We start from the raw sequence: 23,436 nt of genomic DNA, 5'->3' as shown, positions 1-23,436 counted from the left end.
AATAGGGATGATGATGATGATGATGATGATGATGATGATGATGATGATGATGATTGCCAGTCTGACAGCCAGCTCTCCCACTCCCTCGAGGCCGTCTGCCTAGCTTCGTTCTTCTGTTCACTTGCTGCCTGCCAGTCACTTGGCCTTCCAGCAGTGCGAAAGGCAGGCAGTTCCAGCTGTGGCTTTTCACTGCGGGGCTGTGTCACTTGTCTCTCTCCTAGCTCCCTTGTGACGAGGGAGATGTTAGACACACAGGTCTGTGACGTTCCTCCCACTCCAGCAGTGATTGCTCCTTCTTGTCTACACCCCAAGTTGACAAAGAACGCATCCTTGCCTGGGCTGGGAGCACCCCCTCCCCTTGTCTTGCCTTCTGCATTTCTTTTCTCCCTTTCCTCCTGAGTCTAGACCCATGGGTTCTTGCAGGGCCCTCAGGCCTATTCCGGGTATATTCTGGGATATTCTAAACTCTCCGGCATGTCTGGGAAACCCGGGATGACAAGCAGAGGTGGAGGCCAGGCGTCTCACTCCAATAGCCCGTAGCATCTCCTGGATCTCCGTCTGCAACACTCACAGCTGATGGCCTCGCTCCAGGAAAGTGCCAGGAAAAATATGAATCTGGCCTTCAGTGCTCCCAGGGAACTTTGTGGGCCAGACGAGGGCCCCGCCCTGCAGCGTGCTCTGCCCCCGGGGCTGGTGACTCACTCTGCAAGCAGGAGAGTTTAGCTGTCACTCCCTGCCGGAGAAGCTGGGAGAGTTTACAGCACACGCCAACCCAGCTCCGTCCCTCCATCCATTCCCCCCTCAGCAGGCCACCCAGAAAGAATCAACAGCCCCCTGCACTCTCCGGCTGCTTCCTGAGCCCTCTGGGCTGCTGGGTGCCTGTAGCCGGCCTTGTGATCTGGCCACTGGCCACTGTCTTCCCTGGGAAGGCTGCAGGCTCACGGAGCTCACGGCCGCTCCTTACCCCACACGAGGCGAGAAATTTCCACTGTAGCCATGCCACATCAAAAGGGCGGGTTGCAAGAAGTGGGTCATTGGCGAGGAAGGACAGAGAATGTTCTCAGGATCACAACTGGGGCGAGGAGCCATTTCTTTGAAGCTCCTTGGCGCCTAAACTTCGGTCCCCGCACACCTGCGTTGACTTAGGTTTTATTAAGCATCAGAGCAGGAGCAGCTGCTGAGTGATGTTTACGGCAGGTGCTGGCTCTAGGGTCACCCTGAGTGATAGAGCCAGATCCCCCGGGTATAAGACATTTATTTATAGGGAGTTTGAAGGAAACAGGGAAGGTTAGCACAAGTCTGCTGGTGGGTGGAGAGTTGCGTCTATAAAGAAGTGAAGCAGAATGAGACCTTATTAAGCAGAGGTTATGACTAGGGCTGATTCATAAATACTTAAAAACACAGATTACTGTGTAGAGCAGGGAACACGGGGCCCACAGGGGAATAAACATACATGTGAAAGCAGTCAGGGAACATAATGGTCTTAGAACTTCAAAGATTTAAAAAAAAATCCTCTATTCCCAAAACTAAAAATCACTCCTCATAGATCAAAAAATCCTTATTTTGTTTTTTATAGGGTTTTTTTGGGCTTGTTTCTTTTTACATAGTTTTTTTTTTTTTATTGGGGGTGGGGCACACCCAGTGGTGCTCAGGGCTTATTCCTGGTTCTGTGCTCAGGAATTACTCCTGACAGTACTCAGGAAACCTTATGTGGTACCTGGAATTAAATTTGGCCTGGCTGCTTGTAAGGCAAATGGCTTATCTACTGTACTATCTCTCTGGCCCGATCAAAAATCCAAGTTATCTGGTATTATGGATATAGAAGTGTAAGACAGAGACAAAGCAGGGAAAATAGACACCTGAGCCAGCCCAAAAGTAACTTGGAGGGGTTGAGACTACACCAGTATACTGTTCAAGACGAGGAGTGGGCAAGAGGATATTAAGAATGGAATCATTTTGAAGAAAAACATTGGTGAGAATAACCTTCAAGAACAACTTTTATAACTGTGTGATTCGGTAAGAGTGGCAAATGTCAAGAACAGACAGGAACAAATTTCGTTGCTGGTTGGATATTTCACGATGCTCTGGCATTCACAATTCAGGAGGTTTTAAGATGGGACCTTTGTCAATGGCTCCCCAAAAATCCACTCCTATGTATCAATTACCTCAAATAAAATACTGTCCATGCACATATGCCTCAAATGCATATGCAATGCTTAATAATAGTTTTCACAATCACCTAAGTAATGGTCCTGGGTTTCTAAGACAATGCAGAAGGGACGAAGGGAAACTTCTCCACAACATCACCCAGAATTAAAGAATGAATGGAGTTAAAATCTAGAACTCTGGAGAAAGGACAGTAAATGAATCGAAACCCATTTTTCCTGAAACCCAAAGTATAGAAACTTTAGTAATTCAAGTTGGAAGAAATTATTCAGTGTAAGGAATTTTGAGGGCTTGATACTTGGTTTTTAAACTGAGAACTTCAGGCTGGAGAGAGATCTCCGTGGGTTGAAGCATGTTTTGCCTGTGGGAAGATGCCTGATACCTCGAGGTTCCCAGTGTACCCCAAGGAGGGACCCTCAAGGACAGAGCTAGGAGTAGCCCCTGAGATACACCAGGTGGCATCTAGAAAGAATAAAATACAATAATAATTTTTTAAAAAGCAAAAATATTCCAAAGGACGTAAAGACAGGTACAGACCAAATGTCTCACTTGCCAGCCTGAGTGAGAGAAACCCAATAAAATGAAGTCGCTATGTCTAAAGATAGATTTAGTTAGAAGTCTTACAAAACTTAGTTCCAAGGTTGTTTGAGAAGCCATAGGATACAAGAAGGTAAGCATTCAACTAAAAGACAAATTATTTGCATGCGAATCACTCAAGTATTAATATTTGATCTCTGGTAAAATAAGGGAGAATTTACCTAGAAAATCAATTTGCTCGAGCGGGCACCAGTAACATCTCCATTGTGAGATCTGTTGTTACTGTGTTTGGCATATTGAATATGCCACGGGTAGTTTGCCAGGCTCTGCCGTGGGGGCAAGATACTCAGTAGCTTGCTGGGCTTTCCGAGAGGGGTGGAGGAATCAAACCTGGGTCGGCCGCATGCAAGGCAAATTACCTACCCGCTGTGCTATCGCTCCAGCCCACCTAGAAAATATAAAATTAAAAATGGTTTTGTTTGAACTATATGGCAACTACTCAAATTACTGTTTTAACAAATAATTTGAATTAGAATTGTTATAACGATTAATAAGAACTAGTTGACGGGACTGGGGAGGGTGGGAGGGATGCTGGGTTGACTGGTGGTAGAGAATGGGCACTGGTAAAGGGATGGGTTCTTGAACTTTGTATGGGGAAAAACATGAGCACAAAAATGTATAAATCTGTAACTGTACCCTTAAAAAAATAAAAATTAAAATTAAAATTAAAAAAAAAGAACTAGTTGACATAATAAGTGCATGTAAATTTTCATATATAAATAGAATACTACCATTGCAAAAGTAGTGATTAGCCTTCACTGAGCTTCTTTCAGATGCCCCTATTTTGGATTTTTTCGGCAGTTTCAACTAGCCTGTTTCACATAAAATAATACTAACCCCATCCTAATTATTATAGTGAAAACTTTCACAGGTCAATGAAAAGTCACATATTTTAGGATGGACTCAAAACCAAATCAACTATCAAAGGTGAAGCTATCACTTCAAATCATTCATTGGACATAGGACAACATTGATAGCATGAGCCTTACTTTTGTGTAAAGTTGCAATACAATTCTGCTTTTGAGCTCCCCTAAAATGATGGAAAGATGGTTGTGCTACAAATGTCTGAGGGCTCAAGATGACAAAATTAGTTAATTAAAATGTAGTGATGTTCTGCAAATGAGAAAGGAGGCAGAGAATCAAACACTGTATTGTAGGCCAAGACTTTGGAGGTAATATTGTCCGGTCCTGCATTTTACATGAAAGGCAGTTGAGACACAGACAGGCGAAATCACAGAAACATGGGAAATGTAGCTTTGGTCTTTTTTCTTGAATTCCAGGAGCCTTTATCTTGTTACTGCCCACAAGAGAGGATGAAGCCACTGAGATCTTTTCACAATTGGGTTGGAGCGATAACACAGCAGGTAGGGTGTTTGCCTTGTATCTGGCTGATTCAGGTTCGATTTCCAGTATCCCATATGGTTCCCTGAGCACAACCAAGAGTAATTCCTAAGTGCAGAGCCAGGAGTAACCCCTGTGCATTGCCGAGTATGACCAAAAAAACAAAAAACAAACAAACAAAATCTTCTCATGGTCATTCAGGTCAGAACATCAAGTCACGAATAGCAACGTAGCGTTGACATCCCTTGTTCATCGAATTGCTCAAGCAGGCACCAGTAACGTCTCCATTGTGAGACTTGTTGTCACTGCTTTTGGCATATCGAATATGCCTCAGGTAGTTTGCCAGGCTCTGCCATGCAGAAAGGATACTCTTGGTAGCTTGCCGGGCTCTTCAAGAGGGGCGGAGGAATCAAACCCAGGTTGGCAACATGCAAGGCAAATGCCCTACCCGCTGTCCTAATGCTTCCAGTCCTAAAGACTGACTGAAGTCATGAATAAGATTTACCAATCCACCCAAACTAAGCCAATACCTTAACTTATTACACAGGAAAAAAGATAAGTCAGAGTGATATTTTCATCATCTACAAATGCCTTCCAGGACCTTCTGCGGGAACTGGGGAGAGAACAAGCAGAAAATGTGCCCAAATCTCAGGAGCTATCACCTGGAAACCTGGGGCTACCCTATCTTCACTCTCATCTTGGTCTTTCATGACCCAAAGTCAAATTCTCAAGGAATCGTGTGTCTCAAACCAAGTTTAGTACTGACAAGAATGAGAAGCAAACATTCAGAGAAGTGCCAGATTTATTAGAGTGAGAGCATAGTATCCTCACACTGCCACCTACTAGATCCCGGAGACACACGCACGGCCCTCACCCCAACAATGACGGAAAGTCTCTAGGATTGGAAGATGGCTTCGAGGTCACCAAGTGGACCCGCCCATCTGATCTGCAGTTTGCCCTTAAACTTCCCTCGGCAGTGGACTGAGGTCAGGTTCTCTTGACCACCTGGTCATGACGGCGATGCAGTCAGCTCTGACTCCGGACTGTAGAAGCAGAGAACGTGTAAGGACTGGAATGTTCCTTGACCTTGGCTTCTTGGGTCCATTTTCCTAGGAGAAGAAGTTCCTAGAGACCAGCGTGAGGTCCTTCAAAATCCCCTCACCAAGCACAAGGCACAAAAGAGGAGGTGGGGGGGCAGCCGGTGGCAGCTGGATTCTGTCCTGGGGGGTTTCACCGTCTGGGTCTCGTCCAAGGAAGCCTCTGCTGCAGAGCTCCGGGGCCAGGTCTTGGTACGCACGTCTTGTTCTGATGCTCATGAGATTCTTCCCGGACCACCGCTAGGTCTTTTGCTCTACCAGCTGGAGTTTCGCCATCTTAACCCGCTGGGCCTCCTTCAGATTCCGCACCCAAACCTCTGGGTTGGAAATAAACTTGACTTGCTGGACCGGGAACCAGCCTCGCTCCCCATCGGAGAGTCTCATGCCCTCCAGCCAACCTGTGTGCACAGGAGAAGAGAGAGAGACTCATCGTGACTTCCTCTGCATCTGTTTCCCAGACACTTCGGAAAACCCTCATGCTCAAGGGCGGGAGGGCAGCCGGCCTGGGAAATCTAATCTCCCAGTGCACGAACATGAGTGGCCTAGATCTGTCTGTTAACTCCAGAGTCTTCAAAACCCACATGTTTGTGTTGAATGATGTTCCCCCAAAATGCACACTGAAGTCCTCACCCCAGTGCCCTCACGATATGACCTTATTGGGAAGTAGTGTTGTTGCAGGTATAATAAACTTAAGATGAGGCCATCCTCGAGGGAAAGGAGCCTATATGGGAGCCAATAAAACGCATGTCCTTACGAAAGAGGGACATCTGCACACACACACACACACACACACACACACACACACACACACACACACACGCCTCACAGGGATACAAGGATGATGGCCACATGAAGATAGAGATTGAAGTCACACTGCCATAGCCAAAAAGCATCTGAAACTACCAGGAGTTGGGAGAGACATGAAAGGAGCTTCCAGAGGTTTCCAGAGAAGCCTCGTGGTCTTGATTGATACCTACTGGCTCCCAGAGTTCTGAGATAAGAAATGTGTGATGTCTGAATCCACAGTGTGTGACACTTTGTCCCAGCAGCCCTGGACCAACAGATTTCCCCAAGGGAGTCCCAGCCACAGTGCCAGCCTTACCATCACTGCTCTGCTGAGTCACCATGACCACGTCAGCCTTCTCCAAAGCCAACTCATCATTCTCCCGGGGCTTGTAGGCGCGAAGACATTGCACTTGAGGGGAGTCTTTGGATGAGAAGAGTGTGAAGAGATATTAGGGAAGCAGAGCAGCCATTGCCGGGAGAAGTAGGGAAGAGAAGGAAGAGAAGAGGGAGAGAAGGAAGTTTGGGCAGGTGGAAGTCAGACAGAATTGAACAGGGAACAAAACGGTTGTTGAGGAAATACACACAACAGGACTTAAATGAGTCCCAAACTTCTCTTTCTCCAGGTGAATTGAGAGATATCTTGTGGTCCCCTAGACTCAGTCATTATTACAAATATGAGATTCAGCTAAAAATTAATTTTCACTCTGAAACCCATTTAAGTCTTTATTCCTTGTTGGATTCTGAATCTGTTTGGCTAAGTCAATTTTGGAACGATCGGCTCAGCCACACCATTGCTCTGTTATCTAACGGCTCTGCCTTTATTGTGAGATCGTAAAATCTGCGCCCGTGACTCAATCTGCCATTTCAGCCCAGTGCCCGATACCCAGAGCCCAGTGCGGGGTTCCAAGGATGTGAGCAACGCACTGATTTTGTGTAGATTCCCTTTAGCTTCTGTTTCCTCTTTTTACTGGGACTGGGTCTATTTGGATGATTTTTGAGGATGTTCTGAATTTTCTACATTTCTACATTTTGTGAACTTTCACCGTTTGAAGCTCAAGATGATAAGCCCCGGAGTACACTTGACCTATAAGCTTTACATCTTAGATAAATTTATTACTCTGTCTACTTTACTGCTCTGAACAGGTCCTCTTGGAAAAAACAAAAAGTGAAAGCAGAATGTGGTTCTTTTCACTTCCTCCCCCTGGACCACGCACAGGACCTCAGAGACAGAGGGATTATTCCACCCTCCTTAGGCCCTGGGGAGCAGACGGATCTCACACGAACAAGCTGATGAAACTCAGCCAGCAGCCTGTTTCCCTACTTCCTGGTCCAGGTTTCTTTGTATTTGTTTCTTCTTTGACGTCAATAAATACCCTTTGTGTCCATTTCCTTTCTGCATAGAAATGAAGGAATTTTTCTTGTTTTGTTTTTGTTTTTGAGCCACACCCAACAGGGCTTATTTCTGGCTCTGCACTCAGGAGTCACTCCTGGTGGAGTTTTGGGGAACAGACAGGGTGTCAGAAGAGGAAAAGGCAAGCACCCTGGGCACTGTGCTAGCTCTCCGGCCCCCAAACTAAAGGATTTTTGCTGGGGAAAAACTATGGAATTTCTAAAAGGATCAGAAATCTAGGGTTGGCATGAAAGCAGACACATTCACTGTGTGTGTGTGTGTGTCTGTGTGTGTGTGTGTGTGTGTGAGAGAGAGAGAGAGAGAGAGTGTCTATGTGTGTGTGTGAGAGAGAGGGAGAGAGAGAGTGTGTGAGAGAGAGTGTGTGTGAGAGAGAGAAAGAGAGAGTGTGTCTCTGTGTGTGTGAGAGAGTGAGAAAGTGTGTGTGAGCGTGTGTGAGTGTGTGTGTGAGAGAGAGAGAAAGAGAGAGTGTGTTTGTGTGTGTATGAGAGAGAGTGTGTGTGAGAATGTGTGTCTGTGTGTGAGAGAGAGTGTATTGTGTGAGAGTGTGTGTGTGTGAGAGAGTGTGTGAGAGTGTGTGTCCGTGTGTGTGAGAGAGTGTGTGAGAATGTGTGTGTCCATGTGTGAGAGTGTGTGTGTGTGAGAGAGTGTGTGTGAGTGTGTGTCCGTGTGTGAGAGTGTATGCGTGTGAGAGAGAGACAGTGTGTGTGTGAGAGAGAGTGTGTGTGTGAGAGTATGTGTCCGTGTGTGTGAGTGTGCGTGTGAGAGAATGTGTGTGTGAGTGTGTGTATCCGTGTGTGTGTGAGAGAGAGAGAGAAAGTGTGTGTGTGTGTGTGAGAGAGAGAGAGAGAGAGACAGTGTGTGTGTGTGTGTGAGAGAGAGAGAGAGAGAGAGTGTGTGTCCGTGTGTGTGAGAGAGAGAGAGTGTGTTGTGTGAGTGTGTGTGTCCGTGTGTGTGAGAGAGAGAGAGAAAGTGTGTGTGTGTGTGTGTGTGTGTGAGAGAGAGAGAGAGAGAGAGAGAGAGAGAGAGAGAGAGAGAGAGTGTGTGTGTGTTTATGGTTCTGTGGCTATCTGGAAGCTGGGACAAGAAGGGACATCAAACCATATCTCCCTATTTCCTCTTACTTCCTCAGGACCACCAAGTTGGTAAAATCAAAATGAAATATTAGCAGTTAACAAAAGTCTCTTAGTTTCACCCCCCCATCCCCGTCCCCGCTGCCTCCAAACCCTTAAACCCAAAACAAGACTCCTGAGTCTGCCGTTTTCTGGCCCACAGAGACTCTCACTCACCGTAGCATTCCAGGAGGTCCAGGTCCTCTCTCGGGGTGGCCAGGGCTGAGATCCACCGCAGCTTCTCACTTCTAAGAAAACAAAGCAGAGTCGTTGCTGCCTGTGCCGCTGGGGGTGGCGGCTCAGGTGAGAGCGGGGAAGGGCCGTGGCTGTGGGGAGGAGGAGCTCGTCCAGTTCCCATGGTGCCTAAAGCTCAAGGATGCTGTGGACAAAAGTGGACGGGATTCTGCCTGGCGGGGAATAGGGCAGGAACTTGGACTTAAGGGCCCTGTCACCCTTCATCCTCCCTCTCCCCTGGCCCTTTGGCTGCCTGCCTCCTAACAGCATTGCCTGTCTTTCAAGTGGGGGAGTAAAGTCAATTATCCACAACTGTCAATTATGCAGAGGTCCATTTTCCATGGCGGAGACTGTAGCACTGTCGTCCCATTGTTCATCGATTTGCTTGAGCGGGCACCAGTAATGTCTCCATTGTGAGACTTATTGTTACTGTTTTTGGCATATCGAATACGCCACGGGGAGCTTGCCAGGCTCTGCCATGTGGGCGGGATACTCTTGGTAGCTTGCCGGGCTCTCCAAGAGGGACAGAGGAATTGAGTTGGCATGGGTTGGCCACGTGCAAGACAAATGCCCCCCTCTCTCACTTTGCAGGATTATTAGTACTCTTCTGCCCACCTCCCTTCAATCAAATATCTCAGAGATGGAAATGATTCTATAAGTAGATGTGGGAGATAAATCAAATAACTTTCTTGGGGGGGCGGGCAGTCATGTTAGCTCAAACCTAACTTTGTAACTATCTGAAGGTATTTTTTTTATTATATTTCCCTTTGCTTCTAAACACTCCAAATAATAGAGAATTAACCCTATTACTGTTCCAGAAAGAGGCTGCCCAAAGTGCTGAAACAAGAATCTAAGCCTGCATCTGATTCTGACACTCAGACGACGTCTCACACACAGACCTTCTGCCAGAACCTTAGTTCCATAGGTGGGAACAGGCATTACTGATCCAGCCTGAAGTCTCTTCTAAGGCACAAAACGCAAAGGTGCTAACGAATGAGGAACCACAACTATGTCCTTAGAAATGCTCAGATCTTCCTGGTGATTGGCACGTGTGAGACTTTTTGAAGAAGAGATCTCTGTGCTCTTGGTAGCAGCAATACTAGCTGCAGTCTTGTAGCTGTTTGGTAGGATAACCACTGCCAACCAGGTCTTCTAATCCTCTTCAAAATCTCTAAGGGGATGAGCAGTGTGTGTTACTATTCAACAGAGGAGCAGGTCGAAGTTCTCCACACTAAGGATTTCTGCTCAGCAGAGAGGGCTGGGTTCGAAGGTGGGATGGGTCGGGTCTTGTGAGAAGTGCCCGAGCGTGTGGGTGATTCCCTGCCATCCCATCACCTGCGGGCACTGAGGACTGGCTGGCTTCTGCACATGGGCACATCCCGGGGACGTCAGTAATCCAATTCTTTTGTTATTCTCTACTACGCTGTGTTCAAACACTCATATTTGAATCAACTGGAGGACTTGGAAAAATCCTGATAAATTCCGATGTTCCTAATCACATGGATGAAGACCAGACCACACAGCAGGGCAACTATATCAGAAAATTTCAGAGGATGGGCCTTGGGCATCAGCGTTTTCAAGGCTCTTCCGGTGACTCTGCTGTGTGATCAGCTTTGAAAGCCAGGGCTCTGGCCTATGGTGTTTCTGGTATCTCACAGACGTTGTCCTTCTTGAGTGCAGCCTACAGAACGGAGACTAAGTCTTCAGAGTAAGCTGATCACTCGCCCAGACCTTTATCCTCAAGCTATTTATTAGCTCTGCGAGTTTGGGTTTGAGTTTCTTTTCTTTTTTTTTTTTTTTTGCTTTTTGGGTCACACTCAGCATTGCACAGGGGTTACTCCTGGCTCATGCACTCAAGAATTACTCCTAGCGGTGCTCGGGGGACCATATGGAATGCTGGGAATCAAACCCGGGTGGGCCGCGTGCAAGGCAAATGTCCTACCCACTGTACTATTGCTCCAGCCCCTGAGTTTCTGTTTTGATGAACCCCACTTCCCTAATTTTGGAGGGGCTGTGTAACAGTCTTCTGAATACACGTCTTGTCTTGGTCTGATTACCTTCCCGAGCAGCCCTTCCTCAACGCCCCCCACCCAAACTCTCCCGGGGTCGGCCCCATCTCACTGAGTCTCAGTGCTGAAGAGGAATTCGGCCTGGGCGCCCTGGATATTGTGCCGCAGGAAGAGTCGGAAGAGGTTTTTGTGTTGTCCGTGTAGCTTCATCTCACACTTTTCTCCGCGGTAGGAGGAGAAGGAAGCATGGTCAAAGACCAGGAAGCGGCCGCCCCTGCAAATGCAAAGCTTCTGGTATGAACTCCAGTTTTCAAACTTCACCCACCCTCCTATCTTTCTCTCCAAAATCCTCAGCCTTCGTATCTAAAGCTGGACAAATTCTCTCCCCAATAAACACAAGACAGAGTGAACTTATTCCCAGTGCAGTACTCCTAGGGTTCCCGGGCATCCTGATAAATCATACATCTCGTGTAAAACAAGTTTCATCACATTCAGGAGTAGAAGAGGCAGAACCGCATTGATTTTATGCTGGGACCAAAGAATGAGGCTCTGGGATTATCTCTAGGACTCTTGGCCCGGCCTATCCCAAAGAAACCACAAATACATGAATCTGAGACTGTGCTAGACTGATTTGCTCCATCCTGTCCAGTATCTACACTATGGGTCCTACCATGTTCTCTTGTGACAGCCTCTGTTGGTATCCCCACCCCCCTTTTCTTTGTACTGGACTTTTTCTCTTTCTTTCCTTGCTTTTCAAGGCCAAGAGGAAGACTCCATTGGGTTGAGCCATTGAATAGGGTTCCCCTAAGAATGGGGACACTTCTCTGTCTGTCCCTGTCAGTCCTTCCCTCTTGCCTCCTCACTGGTTCCGATCCCCCGTTCCAGGCACTCACTCTCGGGGGCGAGACAGCAACAGGCAGTCATTGAAGAGGTGCAGGTACACCGGACGTGTGTTCAGCTTCCTTCGCATTCCTGGGTTCACGCTGAACTCCAGGGCCGTCAACTCGCCACTCTTCACGAGCCAGCGAGACTGGGAGATGAGCGGGAATATCTACGGGGTTGGGGGGGGGGCGGGGGTGGGGGAGAGTGAGCAGGTAGCAGCACAGAACAGGGTCAGTAGAACATTTCCTTTCGGGCCATGCCTCTCCCTCCCTAATTCCCCACTGACAGCCATATCTTCCTCACTTTCCTTCTGGCCCACGGTCCATCCCCCTGAAACGCCTTCCCTCCGAATCCCTAACTGTCACTGTCTACTGTCACATCGCAGCAAGGCTGGGAGATGAGGCAAGTGGGAGGTGCCCGGGGTCCAAACTAAGACGGGATTTGATGAGCAGCTCAGCTCAAAAAGACCAAAACGCAGAGGGGGAAGAACTCAGATGGGGTTCGTGAAGGGACAGGCCAGGGAACGGGCTGGGTGTCTGAGATGAAAGGGCGAGAGTGGTTCTGCCATCTTTCCCTTCTCTCATTGAGAGATAAGAGGAACACTGGGACAATGTGCCAACGGGCATGAAAATGCATGCAGTCTGCTTGGAGCTGAAACTGGGGTAAATGAAAGGATAATGGGCTGCGATTAATATGCAAGCAAGGGACTGTCTCTTTTCTTGAGCAGTAAGGATGACAGCTGCTCTGGGCTGGAGTTCTGTTGTAGAAAGTCTCTTGTAGACATGCATTTAGACATGGGACTTTGGCCCTGTATATAGAATTGATTATGCAATGCTTTGCTTGGATTAGACAGACATGTAATAAAACATTGAAAGGCTCAACTGCCAAAAATAAATCTTTAGTGGCTTACAGCAGAAGTGCCCCCTTATCTGTCCGTTCCTGAGAGTACACACACTCTTTCTCTCTCAACCTTTGCTTCTTTCATCCCCTTTCAAGTTTCTTTATGCAGCCTTGGGCAAACACATGCAAACATTTGCATCCTCATGGTTTCCCCACCTGACGTTCTATTCTAGATGGCTCTGCATCTTCCCTTCTTGACATGATAATGTATCGGGGATACTGAAGTCCTCACTCAATGGACAGAATTGAGGGCATGCAGAGATCAGGAGAGATGGGAGTGGGGAGTGTGGACAGGACTGCTCTGCGTGAGAAGGTGATGGTGGGTTCCACGGCACGGTGGGGTCAGGACACAGGAGAGGACTCACTTTGCACTCAAACTCAATCTTCTGGCTTAGGTAGATCAATTCCTCAGTTTGGCGCATTTTCCGGACGTTCTCGTTGCAGTCTCGGATCAGCTGTGTGTGGAGCAGGGTGAGGAGAGAGAGGGAGCACTGCATGAGAAGCTGTTGGCTTTGAGACAGCTTCGCTGTTTTGACTGCAGTGTAACAAAGGCAACATCCCGTCACAAGTCTCTGTGGCATGAGCTGATAGAACCTTCTGTGTTATGGGAGAGTAAGCTTTTATCTGGGGGAGGATTATGGTAGGGGGCTCAGAGCCTTGGTGTGCAGTGTGGCCGCGCATAGTTGGAGGCCGGGTAGTTGTGTGGAAGGGACAGGACTCTGCTTCCTGGCCTGTGCGGGAGGAGAATTCTCTGGAAAGAACCAGAGAAGGTCAGAGAGGGGATGGGGCGGGGGGGGGGGGGGGGGTGTTGCCTACCTCCTCCAGGGCATGATGTGCCTTGGTGGCCTCTGCTTCCTCTGAGGAGCCCGGCTGTGTTCTCTTCAGAATGTTCTACGGGATAAACAGGAACCAGAGGAAAAGAAGGGGTGGGGAGGCAGGAAGTGTGGCCTGGGGTGGGCCCCGTGGCTAATCCATTTTCACAGCGAGCCAGGGAGACGGAGAGTGAGGAGACTTGACATCAGCCACAGGATGTGGGAGAGAAGCAGGAAACAGGACGGTCCTGGGCTTGGGGTTTTCTAAGCGCATCCCTGGGGTGACGAGAGAGCACCTCGGGGGTGGGCAGTGGGGTGGGGGGGTTCTACTATACCTGGAGCAGCAGTTTCAGGCGCGTGATGCGCTGGAAGGGCAGAATCAGGAAGGACTTGAGCGAAAGGCGCTGGCACACGGGGTGACTCTCCAGCTTCTCCAAGACCTCCCGGAAACTGCTGTTGCTGCTTCTGCGTGGGGAGTGGACTGGGTGAGGAGGGGCCTGGGCACTCTAGGGCATAGAGGAGGCCTGGGCGGCTCGAGGGAGTGTCTGAGGGCTGGGGCTGATGGGCGGGAAGAGGACCAGATGGGCATCACCCCTGGAGTGGGGCCGGAACTTAGGCTACAGAGCACACGGACAGCGGTGCACTGTGGGGGCAGGCCTCGGGGTCGGGGGAAGGAAGGACCCACGTGAGGAGCGCACGGGGCTCGGGGCTCACAGGAGGTTCTGGAAGGTGCGTTCCTGGTAGGTCTGGTTGGTGACATAGGGCAGGTAGACCCGGCGAAAGTTGGGGGCGTGGTTCAGGACGACGTCACAGACTTGGAAGGTGAAGATGTTGTTCTCGAAGTTTTCTTCCAGGTCTGAAAGGAACCTGGACAGTATTGGGTCTCGTGAGAATTGCGTGTCTCAGATGGACTTGGGGTCAGCACAGGGGGCTGACCCCGAGTCCCATCTCCACGCCCATAACTCCCATTGACTGACCCTGACGCCGCCACTGGCTCCATACCCGAGTCTACCTCACGGCCAGCTCGAGTAGAGCCAGGATCTAACTTTCTGGTGCTACCATCTCATTTCCTGTTTCTCTTTTGATCCGGTTTCAGTCTTTTAAGCGTGAGGAGCGAACCAAAGCCCCTATCCCAGGCTGGGCATCCAAATCCTCAAGCCAAGACGCATTCCTTGGGTCATAGCCCATGAATGGATCTATCCACCCACATCTCCCAACTTCCTGATCTCCCTTCCCCGGTCCCTATAGTCCTTGGCAGTCCTGGAGAGGGAAATGAGAGGAGAACCCAAGAAAGCCTTGCAGGTAAAGGCAGCAAGCAGTACTGGGGAGACGGGGTGTCTTACATGGTGCTGACATCACGCACATCCTGTAAGCGGGAGAAGAGCCACTGGTGTTCCTGGTTGGAGAGGGTGGCCCGCAGCATGGCCGAGAGTTGGAAGTGGTCCACGGCGATGTGCAGACTGCGCAGGTAGGAGGCCTCAGAGACGATCAACTCAAACTTGGCCTAAAGGATTGGGGAGGAGAAAAATTAACTTAACGTAATTATGGAGTCCCAGGTGAGCGCTGGCTACTGTGTTAGGCGTTGGGGGAAGAGGGGCAATCAAGAGACGTGGTTTTACAGCTCATTGTCCTAAGCTGAGACTGGGGAAGCATCCGAAAGGTAAACACAAGTGCAAGTCTCCTTAAGTGTGAGAGCGCAAGACACTTCCGAGTAACTGAAATGCACTGAGCAGTCTGGGAACCAAGAGAATTGTGCTAACATGGCAGCCGGAGTGATGCTGGGAGGCAGAGACAGAGAGGGGGTCTGGGGGATTGTGTGAACTATGTAAAGGACTGAGGACTCCTGGGAAGACAGAAGGCTCTCTGGAGGGGAATAATTTGATCAGAGGTAGGTTGTTTGTTTTTTTTTTCCCCATATAAAGATATTCGAAGCACAGCATGGACAAGCATTGGGAAAACAGAAGACGGCCTAGTTAGGAATCTATTCTAGGTAGTTCAGGAGAAAGGAAGGTGTATTTCATAATGAGCTCAGTTTGGAAGCAACCGCTTGACTAGACAAACAGGGGTGGGGATAGGCGGGTTGGGGGTGGCGCTGGCCAAGCAGAAGTCACAGTGAAGACCCCATTTACACCTGGGTGGTTGGGTAAACGACGGAGTCTTTCACTGGACTGGTGCCCTTTGGAAGAGACACAGCTTTAGGGGATGAGGGGTGATGGGTGCATGGGGAACTGCAAAGAGGCAGGATATCTGAGGAGAGGGTGCTGTTGTAGTTCTATGGAAGTTACACGGCACCTGAGAACCCCACGTAGAGACTGTGGTAAGGGCCGTGATGACCCGGGCCCTGCCTCTAGTTGGGCTAGCTTAGCTCTTCATCAAAGCACATGGATTCAAGAGAGATGCCTGGATAGAACAGACACACACACACACACACACACACACACACACACACAAACACACACACACGTCTGTGTGCACAGATCACCCATAACATCGCCAAATGACCCTCACATGTTGCAACAATGAATCATGATCAGGGGCTGGAGCAATAGCACAGTGGGGAGGGCGTTTTCCTTGCATGTGGCTGACCCGGGGTTCGATTCCCAGCATCCCATACGGTCCCCTGAGCACTGCCAGGAGTAATTCCTGAGTGCAGAGCCAGGAGTGACCCCTGTGCATCGCCGGGTGTGACCCCCCAAAAAAACAACAAAAACCAAAAACAATGAATCATGATCCATTGATCTATGTCTTTTGACCAACATCCACCCAGTTCATATTAGGTGGCTTATGTAGCCCCCCTGAACCTCAGATTTCTTCTCTTTTTCTGTAGGTACCGAGACACTCTTCACAAAAATGGTGTGACTCTCAAAAGAAGGAAGTCTGCAGCGCCCTTCAGAGCTCCCAGAAGGGCTATTTTAAGAAAGGGCAGTAGGTGATCATGTATGTGAGAGGGATAGGAGGCATGGGGGGCTTCGTGAGGCCAGTCCTGCCTACCTGGGGTCCAGGAAAGAGAGGTGGAGTTTGTGTCCTCACCTGACCATTTGGGCCATCAGAGAGGAATGGATTAGTGATGTTTTGTTTGTGTTTGGTGTGGCGGGGGAGGGGGGGCTGATATACAGTGGTGCTCATGGGTACTCCTGGCTCTGTGCTCAGCGATTACTCCTGGCAGTGCCTGGGGAACATATACATCTCTGGGGTTCAAATCATTGTTATAACTCTGCATGCATCTTAACCCTTGCACAATCTCTTTGGCCCTGATCAGTGGTTTAAAAACATATATCCCCATCTAAATAGCATTCAATGCTAAGGCTGTAACAGAACACTTAGGTCTTAGCTTCCAAATAGACCAACAAAAGTTAAACTGTCTCTGACCCCAGTAAAAACAAAAGTAGTATTTGCCTCTAAGTCCTTCTGGTCAAAGTTTTACTGCCCCTCATCTTTGAAAGTAGGGCATAAATATTAATAAAAACCATATCAGACATCAAGTTAAAGGAAGCAAGGCTTATTCCTTGAAAACTCTACAACCCTGCTTGAAGTTTATTCTCATGTTTAGATGAGGGAAGTGAGATTCAATGAAGATTTACAACTTGCATAAGCAGCTCAGCCGGTAAATGGTGAAGCTCGGCTCCAAACCCCGGTTGACCAGACTTGAAATCTAAGTCAGACATTTGTCTGAGCGATTATTAGATACTAGCAAGGTACCCATCTTAGTCACTCTCTCCATCCATCTCCCCCACCTGGGGAAGATCACAGCAGGTGGTCAAAATTAAACGTTCAGTAAATATTGAAGTGGGGTTTCTGCCCCGTGGACACGAAGGCTCCTCTGGAACTGAACTTGTTCAGCAGGACTCCACGATGTCTTTACCCGGTGCCGCACTGACTCCCTGGGAAGAACTATCCCAACCCATCTTCCAGTTTTATTCCCGGGAAAAGCTGCGAAGGGTCCTAACTTAACATCAACTTAACTAACGGCCTCTCCTAAGTTTTGCTCTTGGGAACGAGGACCACGTGAAGATGGAGGTTCATTCCGAAGCATCTACAAGACCAACATACCCCAGGACACTGGGCGGGGATGGGTGTCCCGCCCTGGCGGGAGCTTCTGTGTGGGTCTTGCAGGAAGAGGAAGCTGAGTGTAGCGCACACCCCTGGCTGCAGAGGCTAGCCTGCAGCAGCAGTGGCCAGCTTCCACCTAGACCCACCGAACTCTCCTTCCACCTGTTCCCGGACCAGCAACGCCGGTGTACAGGAGCACAGAGGAAGGAGAGCAGAGATAACGGACAGCCGCTCTCAGCAGCATCGTGGAGGGGGCCCACGACCCTGGCATGTCCATGCATGTACAGTGAGGGCGGTCAGCTGGGAGGGTGGCGAGGGAGGAAGCCCTGGACGTAGCCCCGCCCACGGCTGGCCTCGCTGCAGCCGCCCCGCCCCCGCGGCTGGGTACCTCTTGCAGCTTCTGGTCCTCGTGGGTCATGGAGAGCAGCGCGGCGCTGTCCCGCACCACGGGGATCTCCTGCCAGAGGGAGGCGCTGGACACCACGGACAGGCGCTGCAGGGATGGCTCGGGGGAAGCCAGGGGCCTCTGCAGCTGCCGGGGGTCCGCGGGGCCCGGCTCCTCCGCGATGCTGTCCAGCCGCTGCTGGCTCTGAATCTCCTTGTTCAGGACCACGTCGCTGTACTCCTGGTACAGCTGGGCTGAGGGGGCAGGAGACACGTGGCAGGTGGGGAAAGAGCCGGGGGGGGGGGGCATGCAGGGGCCTGACGCCGCCAGGACGCTCTGCAGGCGAGTGAGTGTCTCTCTCCCTCCCAAGAGTCACCCCCACCCTCCTCTCTCAGGGGAGCAGGAGCCCCTTACTGGGCCACGAGCTCCGTCCCCAGGTACTCACAGGAGTTGATGAGCTTGGAGCAGCGTCTTGCGAAGCCCCCCTTCCCATCCTTGGGTTTTTTCTCCCTGTGGAGAAGAGAAGGGCTCGCTGCTGGCTCTTCACCGCGGGAAGCAGGCCCGGCTGGCTGACCTCTGGGACCTGAACTGGGATGTCATGACTGAGCGCCCTAGGCAGGCAAGCTGTGATCTGACCCACTTGGTTGTTTTTTTTCTTTTGCAGGTGGGGTGGTTACACCCGGCAATGCACAGGGGTTACTCCTGGCTCAGCACTCAGGAAAATACTCCTGTCAGTGCTCAGGGGACCATATGGGATGCTGGGAATCGAACCTGGGATGCCGCGTGCAAGGCAAACGCCCTCCCTGCTGTGCTATCACTCCAGCCCCCAGATCTGACCCACTTGGGAGTGCCGGGAAAGGTCAGGTGGGGCTCAGAGCGGGTGGGATTGGTTCATAGCAAAGGGGTCTCGAAGGACAGGAGGTTCGGGCTCAGTGGACGGAACCAGGGAGATAAAAGATCTGCCCCATGTTTTTTGGGTCCAAGGGGGTGGTTCTGAGGAAAGATCCATGACGGGGAGGCAGGGTAGAGGCTTGTACCCTCCACTCCACCCTCTAGGAGGGGGGCCTGCCTGAAGACCCCGGCCAAGGGTGGGCTGAGGCATGTCTGGAGTCGGGGGTAAAAGCCTGCTGTATCACAGCCTGGGGGAGGAGGTCTGGGCATGGTGGGGGGAGACCGGGTGGAGGCAGAGGGTGCAGGGACCACTTTTACCTGGTCTCTGTCTCTCCTCATCCCCACCCCTGGAAGAGACAGACAGGAGTCACTCTTGGCCCCACGAGGCTCGCCAAGGACCAGAAATCTCAGTATTCTAAGAAAGGACAGTACCGGGGGTCCCTCGGCAAGGAGGGTGACTCACCGATAAACAATGGCGTCGGAAGAACCAGGGAATTTTTCCGTGGATAGACCTCTCACATCTGTAAGGAATACACAGGAAGTAAGGGAATTCACAGGCCAGGCTGGGAAGACCCATAGCAGGGGGTGGACAGAGGGCCCTGCAGGGGTGGGGGTGGGGGAACAGTCGGACAGAGCCCGGAAGGACACAAGAAGAGTCTTTCTTGACTCTCCAGGATGTCGTGACGTGAGGTCTGGTGGCAGAAAGGAGGGAAACGCAGCCACTTTGGGGAAAAGATGAGCACTGTGAGGTAGGCGACCTGGTTCCATCTCTGGCCCCCTGAGCACCGTCAGGGGTGATCTCCGAGCACAGAGTCAGGAGCAAGCCCTGAGCACTGCCAGGTGTGACCAAAGAATAGAACATCAATCAATAAACAAAAAAGGAGGAGGCAAAGGAAATCTCTGGGGAGCGACAGGGGGAGAGCAGGGAGCAGTGAGGCGAGCTCAGAGGCTCTCCCGGCTTCTGCTCTGCACGCAGGGAGGGAGGGCGAGCGGCGGGCAGGGCTGGCGAGGGCGGGGGTGGACCCGGCGCCTACCTGCAGAGCCCTCGGGCAGGATGGACGGTCGGCGCAGGCCCTGCCGGTTCCAGCCCTTGTGCTTGCTGCTCCCCTCCCCGGGCACGGCGGCGTGTCCGGCGCTGCCCTCCGCGGCCCTCGCGGGCTCCCGCCGGTGCGGCCAGCTGGACGCCTTCTCCAGGTGCGGGTGACCGGCCTTGGCCAGGCGCCGGGCCGGGTCGTCGTGCAGCGTCCGCAGGCCGTTGGCGTCTCCCTGAACCTGGGGCTTGCTCCGAGTCCAGGGCCCTGCGCCCGGGCTGGGGGCCGGCTGCTCCGGAGTCCCGGCGGCCGTGGGCGAAGAGGGTCTCAGCAGGTTGGTCACGTTGCTGAAAGCCAGGCCCGGGGCCCCTCTGCTCCTAGTCCGGGCGGCAGCGCTCAGCGCATCGGCCGGTCGGCTGGTGGCGGGGGGCCAGGAGGTCCGTCCCGCGGCGGACGGGGCGGGGGGGACCGTCCACTCGTGTCGCGCGGGCCTGGCCGCGCCTTGCATCCCCGTGTGCGCCGGGACCCCCTGCGTGCTCTTGCTCCTGCCCCTCATCTTCGGGGGCAAGGGGGGCGGTCCCGAGGAGGAGACATCGGCGACGGGGAGCGGGGGCAGGGGCTTGTAGGTGCGGGGGCTGCCCGCAGCGTGCGGCGGGGGCGGATGCGTGTCCGGCGGCGTCGGGGGCAGCGGCTTGTGGGGTCTCAGCCAGGGGGAGGGCGTCTGGGCATGGTGGTGGGGGGCGACGACGGGGATGGATGGCAGCGGGCGCAGCTGCCGCGCCACGTGGGGATCAGGAACGGGGGGCAGTGGGACTTTCGGGGGGCCGGGGAGCCCCGGGCCCAGAGTCAAGAGAGCAGGCGGCGGAGGCCGGCTGGGGGGGCCGGCGGGGGGCGGGGGCCGCCCCTCCAGGGCGCGGCTGGGCGGGGGGCCTGAGGTGCTCCCGTCCACAGAGATACAGGCCGGGGTCCCTCGCGGCTGGCTGTCGGGGGTCCCGTCTAGACCCGGGGTGCAGTCCCGGGCGTGCTGGCCCGCGGGAGGTTCTGGAATGACGCGAGGGCTCCCCTCCCCGTCCGTCTCGGGGGGCGCCCGGCCGCAGGAGGCGGACTCGGGGGGCATCTGCGGCAGCTCCAAATGGGGGTGGGAGAAGGCTGGTCGCGCCCGGTCTCGGGGCGCCGCGGGCCGTTGGGAACCGGGGAACGAGTTGCTCCTTGGGTGAAGAGCGTCAGAGCCGTTGGCCAGGGGGCTCCGAGGGCGAGTCCAGGAGGGGCCGGTGCTCAGGTCCAGGGGGTGCGCTATGGAGGGGAGGCCGTGGGCGGAGGCTGGGGGCGTCTTGGGGTCCCCAGCAGGAGCCGGGCTGGCAGGCGAGAGAGAAGCCGTGGCCGATTCCGGATGGTGGGCACCCAGAGAGGACTCCCACCTGGACGCTGCCAGTGGGGGGCTGGCCGGGGGTCGGGGGGAGCCGTCAGCTGGCCCCGAAGCGGGTGCTACTGGTGGGGGCCTCTCCGAGGAAGTGGCAGAGATGGCCCCGGCCCCAGGGCTGGACACTGTCCCTTGCGCGGACTCACTTCCAGCCAACTGGCCGTCCCAAGCTCTGTCCTGCCCAGCTGAGTCCCCCGCAGGGGAGAGGCCCTGGGAGGGGATGTGCTCCGGGGAGCCTCCCGCCAGCTGCTGGGCGAGGGGCTGAGATCCGGGGGACAGTTCTGCAGCCCTCGGTTCCTGCTGGGTCGCCGGAATTTTGGGGTGAGGACAGGCCTCCTCACCCAGGGGAGAGAGTCCGGGGGCCACCAGAGCCTGCGGAGAAGGGCTACCCTGCTCCCCATCTTCGCTGGCTTCATCTCCCCCCACTTCCTGCAGGGGCTCCCCGGCCCCGGGCCCCTCCTCGCTACACCCTGCCTCCTCCCCCTGCCCCTCTGCTGGCCTCTCTCTCCCAGCCGCAGGACTCTGTGCCTGCTCGCTGTCTCCCTTCTCTGACCACTCCTCCTCCCAGCCTTCCTCTGGGCCGCTCACACCTGTCTCCTCCTCGTCATCCTGCTGCAGATTTCTCCTGCCCGGAACCCCACCATCCCCCGGAACCTCCCAGTCCCCCTCACCAGGGCTCTCTCTTCCTCCCGCTTCTACAAACCTCCCATTTTCTCGTACCTGCTGCGGGCTCCGTTGCCCCTCGCCACCACATCCCACCTCTCCTGGCCGCTCCCCTAAGGGGCCACTGGGGTAAGCCTCTCCCTCAATGCCATCCCCCCCTTTCTCGAGTCCCTGTTCCTGCAGCTCTGGGGGACCCGCATGTCCCCCTTGCCCTGGACTCTGCGGCTCCCCCTCCGACTCCAGCGGGCTCCCTGGAGGGCCGGCCTCGGCGGGAAGCTCTCCACAGGCCTGCAAAGAGCTGGTCCAGGCGCAGGGATGCACAGGTGCTTCCTCCGTCTCGTCCGCCTGTCCAGAGCCCAGCATCACAGGAGGGAGTTCCGGTCTTAATCCCACAAGCAACCCACTCTCTGCTTCCCTGGAATCCGGGGCCACAAGCAGATGTGCAGCTTGGAGGGGGCAGGTGCAGGCTTCCGGGGGAGCTGGCGCCTGTTTGCCTGCCGGGCCGGGAGTGTCAGGGGCTTCGAGCACCGGGCCGTCCGGGTGGGTGTTCATGTCTGCAGGGGTTTCCATGGACAGAGGCGCTGGACTCTCAGCTCTGTCATCAGCCACATGCTTTAAACCCATCTGCTGGCTCTCCCAGACGCTGTGACCTTCTGTCCACTGATCTGAGGGGTCCTGGCTCTCTTGAGTTTCCGGTGTCCAATCAGGAGTCGGGGTGCTTTCCAAGAGTGCTTCCGGGTCAGCACTGAATTCCTCTCTGGCCGGGCTGGGGGTCAAGGCTCGAGGCTGGGGCTCCTCAGCTGCCATCTGGGCTGAAACCTGGGCAGGAATAAAAGACAGTTGTGTTTCCATCCCCTCCTGCTCTTAGCCATGAGAAGGAAAAGCTAGACAGCAATAGCTTCCAACCTTCTTATAGCACTGGACCAACACCGTCCACGGACCTATAGCTGACAACCAGTCAGTAAAGTGGTAGGAAGTTTTGCATGAATCGGCAGGACATTTCTTGCAGACTGTCCAGGTGATGGTTCAGTCCTGGGCCCCAAGAGAGTGAGCGGTCCTCTGGTCCCGTGTAGAATCACGGAGACCAAAGGCACTCAGCAAAACGAACCATCGATGCTGTAAAATTTAGCACTTATTTACATAATAGCTCCAGCAAAACGAACCATCCGTGCTATAAAATTTATCACTTATTTACATAATAGGTCCAGCAAAATGAAACATCCATGCTATAAAACTTATCACTTATTTACATAATAGGTAAGTATCGGGTGACCTTTCTTCCACACAGGGCATCTTGGCTTGCATGGGACCAAGACCATTCCTCCTGCAACCTGCGGGATTAACAAGCGCCCAATACCGCTGTCCGGGCTGACCACACACTGTCAGTGGTCATTACTTTCTGGCTTGGATTATGTCAGAGCCTGTCTCTCCCGTCTACTCCCTGGACATCAACAGGGAGTGACTCAGGCCCTTGCAATTTCCAGATCCACGCCCTGGATCCGAGAGCCTGAGAAGCTGTCTGGAAGGACACCCTCTTAAGCTGCCCAGGGGGGCTCAGAGCATCGGTCCAGCCACTGGGGCTGTCCAAGGTGCCAACACATCTCTACTCTGCATTCCTCAGGGTCTGTCTTTGACTATTTCCCAGAGTACCC

General features: G+C 52.9%; 1 protein-coding gene across 1 annotated transcript; it reads right to left on the bottom strand.

The window, feature by feature from the left end:
* Nucleotides 1-5,441: 5,441 nt before the first annotated feature.
* Nucleotides 5,442-22,591, bottom strand: ARHGEF5 (Rho guanine nucleotide exchange factor 5). The gene is made up of 15 exons (XM_055129774.1): nucleotides 21,650-22,591; nucleotides 19,705-21,550; nucleotides 19,134-19,191; nucleotides 18,225-18,289; nucleotides 17,783-18,033; nucleotides 14,688-14,848; nucleotides 14,059-14,211; nucleotides 13,680-13,809; nucleotides 13,349-13,423; nucleotides 12,898-12,987; nucleotides 11,644-11,801; nucleotides 10,863-11,024; nucleotides 8,685-8,755; nucleotides 6,304-6,408; nucleotides 5,442-5,599 (listed from the first exon to the last, which is right to left on the bottom strand). The coding sequence occupies exons 1-15, from the start codon at nucleotides 22,589-22,591 to the stop codon at nucleotides 5,442-5,444; spliced, it is 4,425 nt and encodes a 1,474-aa protein (XP_054985749.1).
* Nucleotides 22,592-23,436: the final 845 nt, after the last annotated feature.

This window comes from Sorex araneus, chromosome 1 (assembly GCF_027595985.1).
Source record: "Sorex araneus isolate mSorAra2 chromosome 1, mSorAra2.pri, whole genome shotgun sequence".
In the NCBI taxonomy this organism is placed as follows: Eukaryota; Metazoa; Chordata; class Mammalia; order Eulipotyphla; family Soricidae; genus Sorex; species Sorex araneus.
This window is presented reverse-complemented; position numbering and strand designations above follow the sequence as displayed.

What these genes read in the sequence shown, in the direction of transcription:
- ARHGEF5 (XM_055129774.1), bottom strand. Translation starts at nt 22,591, where the DNA reads ATGGCAGCTGAGGAGCCCCAGCCTCGAGCCTTGACCCCCAGCCCGGCC. An exon ending in AGAAGGGAGACAGCGAGCAG is followed by an intron (nt 21,551 to 21,649) that starts GCACAGAGTCCT and finishes GAGCCCCTGCAG; the next exon opens with GAAGTGGGGGGAGATGAAGC. An exon ending in CACATCATGCCCTGGAGGAG is followed by an intron (nt 12,988 to 13,348) that starts GTAGGCAACACC and finishes CTCCACACACAG; the next exon opens with CTGATCCGAGACTGCAACGA.